The sequence below is a fragment of the Coniophora puteana genome (genome assembly GCF_000271625.1).
Source record: "Coniophora puteana RWD-64-598 SS2 unplaced genomic scaffold CONPUscaffold_12, whole genome shotgun sequence".
Taxonomy (NCBI): Eukaryota; Fungi; Basidiomycota; class Agaricomycetes; order Boletales; family Coniophoraceae; genus Coniophora; species Coniophora puteana.
This window is the reverse complement of record NW_006913064.1, coordinates 1240909-1247222: the sequence shown is the minus strand read 5'-3', so window position 1 is coordinate 1247222 and position 6314 is coordinate 1240909. Positions and strand designations below refer to the sequence as shown.

Sequence of the window (6314 nt, the reverse complement as noted above, 5' to 3'; positions counted from 1 at the left end):
TACTTCTTCCGCGGAGGCTCGTGCATTGCTCTGTCCCCCGATGGCACATTGCTAGCAGCTGGCTCCGCATGCTACTTTGGATCCATCATGTTCTTCGACACTAAGACGGGTGTCGAGCATCCACATTCTCTCGATGGTCCTCGTCGAGCATGTCGCAAAGTGAAGTTCTCTCCCAGTGGTTCAATGCTCGCCGTGTTGCTCGACGACACACGTGATTCGAACCTCTGTTTCGTTATCAATGTTCTCGGTGATCGCAAGACGACCTTTGTGCAGCACCCATCCAAAGTCCTAGATGTTACATTTTCACCCGACGGAGATCAATTTGCGTCAATCACCACAGATGATGGCATCCTCGTCTGCAGTACTTCGTCATTGGATGTGATTTCAAAGATTTCTTACACAGCGTTCGACGGGTATGAAGCTATTCACTCTATTTCCTTTTCACCTAATGGTCGACGGCTTCTCGTCGGCTCGAGGGGACTCTTGATGCTGGACCTGGACACGTGTGAGACACTTCTTCATCTTTGGAAGAACCACCTGTATGTCGGGGGGGTGTTCTCGCCTGATGGGCGGACCTTGTTGTGCTCAGTGGATACTTTTCCCCTCAAAATGCTGAATGTGGTAACCGGCATTCCGATATGGCAGGAAAAGGATCTGATGAATCACACGTGCTATGCATTTTCTCCCGGAGGAGAAAGAGTTGTTGTTGGTTCTCAGCAAGGCGACCTCAGAATTTATGAGGCGTCGACTGGTCGTATTCTCCTCCCGAAAGTAAGTGTCTGAGTCTGCTTCCCTTTAATTCCCGGCTATATCCCGATTAATTATGTCTTCTCTAGCTAGATAGTTCATCGCACGAACACTGTTCAGGTGATGAGACCATCAACGTCGCTGGGGTAAGTCAACTCTGCTTGATACATGCGTTGTCTCAATCATGATTCCGTACAGGATCAGCATGGCCCTAGGCCGAGACCGTCGCGGCGAGGGATTAGTCTGGCCGACGCAGACGACGATTCAATCTTGAACGTACGTTCTCCGCCCTTGGGTTTCGCCATGCCAGCTGATCAGCAACACAGATGACTGTAGTTGCGAGGAGACCTGGACCCGGAGCCTCTGAAACGCGCCAAAAGGGCTCCTTTACTCAGAGGAAGAACAGTGGAAGCGAGGACAGTGCCAATGTGGAGGCCCGCCGCGGATTCCTAGCTCGCCTCGCATCTCGGCGCAAATCCGACCCATTGGCTTCGGATGGGCCTAGAGATGGTCATCGCCGCATGGGACGTATGCTTGAGCTCGTTAGCGTCGGGAGGGCTAATCTGGTGAGAGAAAATCCTCTCCTCACGTCATGTCTCTAATGGTGTTTCTCTTCCTCAGAGGGTAATGGCCGCCGGATCGAGGGAGCAAGGCCATCGCAGGGGCAGAAATCAGGAGGAACAGTCCGATGAAAACTCTAGCAGCCCGTCGCCTCCTGCATCAACCCAACATCGAGTTGAATCACCAGACGTAGGTTTTGATGATCAAAGGAGCAGGACGCCGAGCAGTGATGGGCTCAAGGATATGATTTGCTACTGCTTATGTATACCGCGTTGTCACTAAGGTGGAGACAAAGCTTGCTTTGCCACACATAGGTCCATCGATTAGTATTATTGCCCAATGAAAGCATGATGTCAATATCCCACGAGCCTGCTCAAAGTCGACTCAAAGTCGATTATCAGGAAGGTTTGATTTCTGCTAGTGACGTTGGATCATTCGTGAAGTATACGAAGGGGTATCATAAGAACTACACCTTGAAAATAATGCTACAGCCCAAAGATTCGACTGAAGAAACCCGACTTCGCGGCCCCCACCTCCTTCTCATCCACATACCGCAGCTTGATGCTGCCATGAACCGTATCCGCCTCGACTTCATCACCCTCCCACTCCCCCTGAAATGACGCAAAGTCACCAATAAACCACATGCTGACGCCGTCCACGGCACTGAGCGCGGTGCTCTCCGCAGCGAGCTCGTCGGAGAGCTTGATGGAACTGTACTGTTTCTTGAGTTTCAGGAAGCCATGAAATGAGCGCGGAATATTAATCGTGAGTGACCCAGTGGAGGAGTGTGCCTTCAGGTGAAAGGGTGGGACACTGCCGCTGGTTCGCTGAACAAGACGGAGCATTAGAAAGGCAGCTGGAGTATTCGATGGCAGTGGAATAATGAGACGTACCAGCCGAATGTTCACGGAGCCATATTCAGACGAGGCTTCCAGTGTTGCACGGTTCCGCGTGATGTCGTCTGGAGCAGCACTGCCCTGTAGCGACACGAGTAAGATGTCCACGTTGATGCTACCGTTCCCCGTCCGCAGCCGCAAATTCTTGCGGTCCAGCTCCGTCTCGTCATCCTCAAGTTTGGGCAAAACAGAGGAAGGAATGGACATGGACGGGTCAATGGCATACGAGCCTTTGAGACTATTGTACTGTTCCGAAATGTAGAGATAGTTGGTTGTCCGTGGATGCCGTGTTAGGGGTTGTTGAGATGAGGAAGCAACTTGGCTGTAAGCTGGCGGGAGCTGCGGCGATGATGAGTCTTCAATAAGAACAATGAAGAGGAAACATACGTCGCTCAGGGTGCCATCTTCAGTGCGTGCTGTTGCCTTTCCATCGTTGACAGGGGTTAACTTGGAGGGATCCAGAGCTTGTTCGCCGGCGATAATCATGGTCCTGGGACGAGTGAAACGAGCAACCTGAGGGCTACAAGATACAAATGGTGGTCAAGAGATGTCAATCATGAAGCTTCATGGGCGCATACGCATCCTGTGCTGCGTTCTGCGGCGCAGTCGTGGTCTGCTTGCTGTATTGGCTGGCTTCGGCCCGTCTCGGCACGCTCCCCCGCTCCACGTGGTCATGACAACCGGATGCCGGTTTTTGCCGAGCTTGAAGATGTAAGGTCCTCGAACAACGGCAAACTGCTCCGAGTTGCCGTGATGACACCAAAATACCTTATGAAAAAGCAATGTAGGAGGCCTTGAGCGGTGCCGCAAGGCTAAGTAATCGTCATTGACTTCGTTCTCTCAAGTTTTCTTGAGCCAATGCTTTTTACGTGTGCTTAGTGTATAAAACTTCTTATTACGCTTTTTGCAGCTTCCGTCAAGCTTCCGAATTGCATACGATGACTTAGTGGGAGGTGCTTCGCTTCTTGGTGGGTGAGAAATCTCGTATTGACTTAACAGTCCTTACGGTGGGAGGTAAATCGATAGCGGCGCTTATATTAGGCGAATTTTGCTTGTCATGCAAACGTTGACCGACTTCAACAGCAGAGCTTCGGGTTCATATATGTGTGACGTCCAGGTAAGTAGTTGGAGATGATATGAGAGTAAAATGGAAGGACATAAATTATCATGAGCTACACAGCTATTTATTAGACTTTAAGATACTGAGGATCTCAGAGAACGGTTCGGAAGGGCCGTCTTCCTCCCCCACCAGGTAAATCGCCTATCAAGACGTCTTCTTGACCTCAAGCGCCGGATCCAAGCTGGCGTCCGGTTGACGATACGACCCGCCCGCACGATCCGCGAACGTGAAATACTGCCCGTAGTTGACGGTGAAGTAGAGGTGGTGTAGTGTGTGGTGTGCAGGCCCGTTGATCACCTTCTCTAGCAGATGGCCAGTGATCATATCTGAGTCGTGGATCTTTTAACGGCGGTGAGCATTGAAAAGAAAAAGGCCTGTTGGCAACTGAAATGGACTTACTAGTATCGTCCAGAAGTTGACGGCAACGAAGAGGCCGAGGTAGAGGAAGCGGTGGAGGGGGAAGATGAATATGAAGAGATGGTACGGCACGGATTGGAGGAATCCGTCTACAGGGTGGAATGCATACGAGGCGAATGGAGTGGGGACTGAAAGAAATTTAACAAAACATCAGCTCAGCAGATCGTCAACAAGGAACATCGCGTGACTGACTAATCCACTTGTGGTGTGGCTTGTGGATTGCCTTGTATATACTCGGATGATGCAAAAGGCGATGTATCCAGTAGATGCCGTAGTCGGTGAAGACAAGGAACCTGCCAATCAAATCAGCATTTTTCGTTTTCCTGAGACCATCCGAGTCGCACACTTACATCGGCACCGAACACACCAAATACATCCACCCGTACTCCCCAACGTCCTCATAAAGCCTCGAGTATCCCATCACCTCTGCCTGGAACAGCGGTACCGTGAGGAGGATCATGCCCGGGAACGCGCGCACGCTCGTTTCAATCTCGAGCTTCACCTGATGCGGCAGGAAACGTGGATGCCGCATCATCTTGTGGTCGAAGACGATGTAGTAAGAGAGCGTGGCGATCACGAAATACAGCATATGAATCCCAACGAAGCTGAGCACGGATAAAGAAATGAGTTGTCGAGGGACGAAGTCACGAGCCCAGGCAGATGCGAAGGGAAGGGATGGAGAGGTCACATTAGAAATTATGGGACTGTGGGCGGCGGTAGGCAAAAGGCGCGCCCAGACGCTGTCAAGGACGTATGTGTCAGCGAGGTCAAGGACGACGTCCATGGCTCGCGGTTAGCTTGCTAGCTTGGAAAGGGGTGAGCACAAAACATAAGTAACGCGGGTCCATTTAACTAGAGGAATATCAGACCACTTTTGCTGGACGCAGCGGACACGAGGTGGGACCGTGGAGACACAGTCGACTTCCCACCTTGTCCTGCAGGGCTATTGGCCCGGTAACTGGAGAGTCGTATGATTTTCAGGGCAGTTTGTCGTACCACTATCTGCGAATTTCAAACTCAGATTGAGCCTACTGGACAGTCCCTGTCGGCCGCACGTTCCGCTTCGTGTTTGAAAACAAAGACCATTACTTTGATCAAAGTTATGCAGAGAAATCATGGGTATGCGTCACTACAGAAAAATACGCGGGTATTGCAGATACAGCACAATTTCTTGGCGCCTTGTTCTAATCGTCATCATCAGCATGTGTAACAAAACAGCCAATCGAAAGACTATACCTCATCGTCGCGATGCCGACTCAACCAATGCCACGACCCTCCCCCTGTCCTTTTCCCAGTCGTCCCAGCAGATAGCCAACACCACCGTGTTTCTACCGGGGCGTCCTTCCTTCGGATCTCCCGTTCGCGGAGGGTATGACGACGTTCCATTGACTAGCTCCTCGGTTTCATGGTGCACGCGGTCCCACCGAAACACCGCTTCTTTCACGAATCCCAAGCTCTCGGCGAGTCGGACGCTCTTGCTGTTCTCGATATATGCCTGCCACTGCACCCGGCGCAAGCCAAGACCGCCATCAGAAGGTAGGTCAAGGGCGTACCGGAGCATCATGCCGGCAGCCTGAGTTGCGATGCCTTTACGCTGGAAGGCTGGGAACACCGTGACGAAACCGATTTCGGCTTTGAGGTGCTGTGCGGAAGCGCCGATCCAACCCATGGTGCCTGCGAACGGGTAGTCGTCACCCTTTCCCGTAGCATCGGCGTTAGTGTTGGCACTGCTTTTGTCTAAGACAGCGTAGAGTGCCATGGAGGGATCGGGTGCGATACGGGTGAACAGAAGGTGGTCGAGTTCAGCTTTGGAGGGACCATAGGGAAGGTGGTGGAACGCCTCTGGATGTGCAGTCGATAACGCATAGAAGAGCTGCTGGTGCAATGTTGGCTATGAAAGCGCGGAAGGTCAGATTGGAACTGCGATAATCAACATCCAACAGCTTACGACGAATGGTGTGAGCTTGATGCGATCGTTTTCAAGAACAGGAAGAGGAAGGCAGAAGGTAGCGTTTATGTCCGCCATGTTGATACAGTATGGACTTTGGGCAGTAGCAACACCAAGTTCTGAGTTGGGTGAGATCAAGGCTCGGTTGGTATCTGCTATCTGTAAGGTCAGCGAGACCACTTTCGGAATGGGGCTCGTTTCATCCGAATTCGCGAAGCTGACTCATTCTCGCCGCCAAGCACGCGGTGAGGCAGCTAATGTTAGGCCATGGCCGGCCCACACATGCACATGGAATAATGGCGACCTTTGAAGAAGGTGGCTTTTGATGAAAAGCAAAGGAGCAAAAACATGGATGGATTTGAACAGAGACAACAGTTGCCCCAAGCTGGCGTTCAACTTCAAGGGACGACTCCAAGTTTTGTGTCAACAGCAGTGACATGCGCCGGCCCTAAATATCCTAAACAAGTAAAAGCCCCTATGTTGACCTTCTCTAACTACCAGCATGACTGAACGCGCAAGCAGCGCCATTGTTGAGAGTCTACTATTATTCTTCAAAATTCTTCAACCTTCCGGAAAATTAGCGAGCAGGGACCTTCATCAGGTGCAAATTAGGCTGAGTCTGAGA

At 51.4% G+C, this 6314-nt stretch overlaps 4 protein-coding genes across 4 annotated transcripts; 1 reads left to right on the top strand and 3 right to left on the bottom strand.

Annotated features, from left to right (window-relative positions):
* Positions 1-1073: 1073 nt before the first annotated feature.
* CONPUDRAFT_168303 (uncharacterized protein) lies at positions 1074-1643 on the top strand (the record flags this gene model as incomplete). The annotated part of the gene is made up of 2 exons (XM_007774555.1): positions 1074-1313; positions 1369-1643. 2 exons carry the CDS (start codon positions 1074-1076, stop codon positions 1588-1590), a joined length of 462 nt encoding a protein of 153 aa, XP_007772745.1. The 3' UTR covers positions 1591-1643.
* A 66-nt stretch (positions 1644-1709) lies between these two features.
* On the bottom strand, positions 1710-2760 carry CONPUDRAFT_84470 (uncharacterized protein). The gene is made up of 3 exons (XM_007774554.1): positions 2592-2760; positions 2202-2543; positions 1710-2135 (listed from the first exon to the last, which is right to left on the bottom strand). The coding sequence occupies exons 1-3, from the start codon at positions 2688-2690 to the stop codon at positions 1794-1796; spliced, it is 783 nt and encodes a 260-aa protein (XP_007772744.1). The 5' UTR covers positions 2691-2760; the 3' UTR covers positions 1710-1793.
* A 593-nt stretch (positions 2761-3353) lies between these two features.
* CONPUDRAFT_84469 (uncharacterized protein) lies at positions 3354-4570 on the bottom strand. Its single transcript, XM_007774553.1, has 4 exons — positions 4092-4570; positions 3934-4034; positions 3724-3869; positions 3354-3663 (listed from the first exon to the last, which is right to left on the bottom strand). Exons 1-4 carry the CDS (start codon positions 4523-4525, stop codon positions 3469-3471), a joined length of 876 nt encoding a protein of 291 aa, XP_007772743.1. The 5' UTR covers positions 4526-4570; the 3' UTR covers positions 3354-3468.
* A 295-nt stretch (positions 4571-4865) lies between these two features.
* On the bottom strand, positions 4866-5800 carry CONPUDRAFT_84468 (acyl-CoA N-acyltransferase). The gene is made up of 3 exons (XM_007774552.1): positions 5690-5800; positions 4978-5632; positions 4866-4925 (listed from the first exon to the last, which is right to left on the bottom strand). Exons 1-2 carry the CDS (start codon positions 5765-5767, stop codon positions 4979-4981), a joined length of 732 nt encoding a protein of 243 aa, XP_007772742.1. The 5' UTR covers positions 5768-5800; the 3' UTR covers positions 4866-4925; position 4978.
* Between the last annotated feature and the right edge of the window lie 514 nt (positions 5801-6314).

What these genes read in the sequence shown, in the direction of transcription:
- CONPUDRAFT_84470 (XM_007774554.1), bottom strand. Translation starts at nt 2,690, where the DNA reads ATGATTATCGCCGGCGAACAAGCTCTGGATCCCTCCAAGTTAACCCCT. An exon ending in AAGATGGCACCCTGAGCGAC is followed by an intron (nt 2,544 to 2,591) that starts GTATGTTTCCTC and finishes TCATCGCCGCAG; the next exon opens with CTCCCGCCAGCTTACAGCCA. An exon ending in GCTCCGTGAACATTCGGCTG is followed by an intron (nt 2,136 to 2,201) that starts GTACGTCTCATT and finishes CGTCTTGTTCAG; the next exon opens with CGAACCAGCGGCAGTGTCCC.
- CONPUDRAFT_84469 (XM_007774553.1), bottom strand. Translation starts at nt 4,525, where the DNA reads ATGGACGTCGTCCTTGACCTCGCTGACACATACGTCCTTGACAGCGTC. An exon ending in TTGGTGTGTTCGGTGCCGAT is followed by an intron (nt 4,035 to 4,091) that starts GTAAGTGTGCGA and finishes TTTGATTGGCAG; the next exon opens with GTTCCTTGTCTTCACCGACT. An exon ending in TCAACTTCTGGACGATACTA is followed by an intron (nt 3,664 to 3,723) that starts GTAAGTCCATTT and finishes CGCCGTTAAAAG; the next exon opens with ATCCACGACTCAGATATGAT.
- CONPUDRAFT_84468 (XM_007774552.1), bottom strand. Translation starts at nt 5,767, where the DNA reads ATGGCGGACATAAACGCTACCTTCTGCCTTCCTCTTCCTGTTCTTGAA. An exon ending in TCAAGCTCACACCATTCGTC is followed by an intron (nt 5,633 to 5,689) that starts GTAAGCTGTTGG and finishes GCGCTTTCATAG; the next exon opens with CCAACATTGCACCAGCAGCT.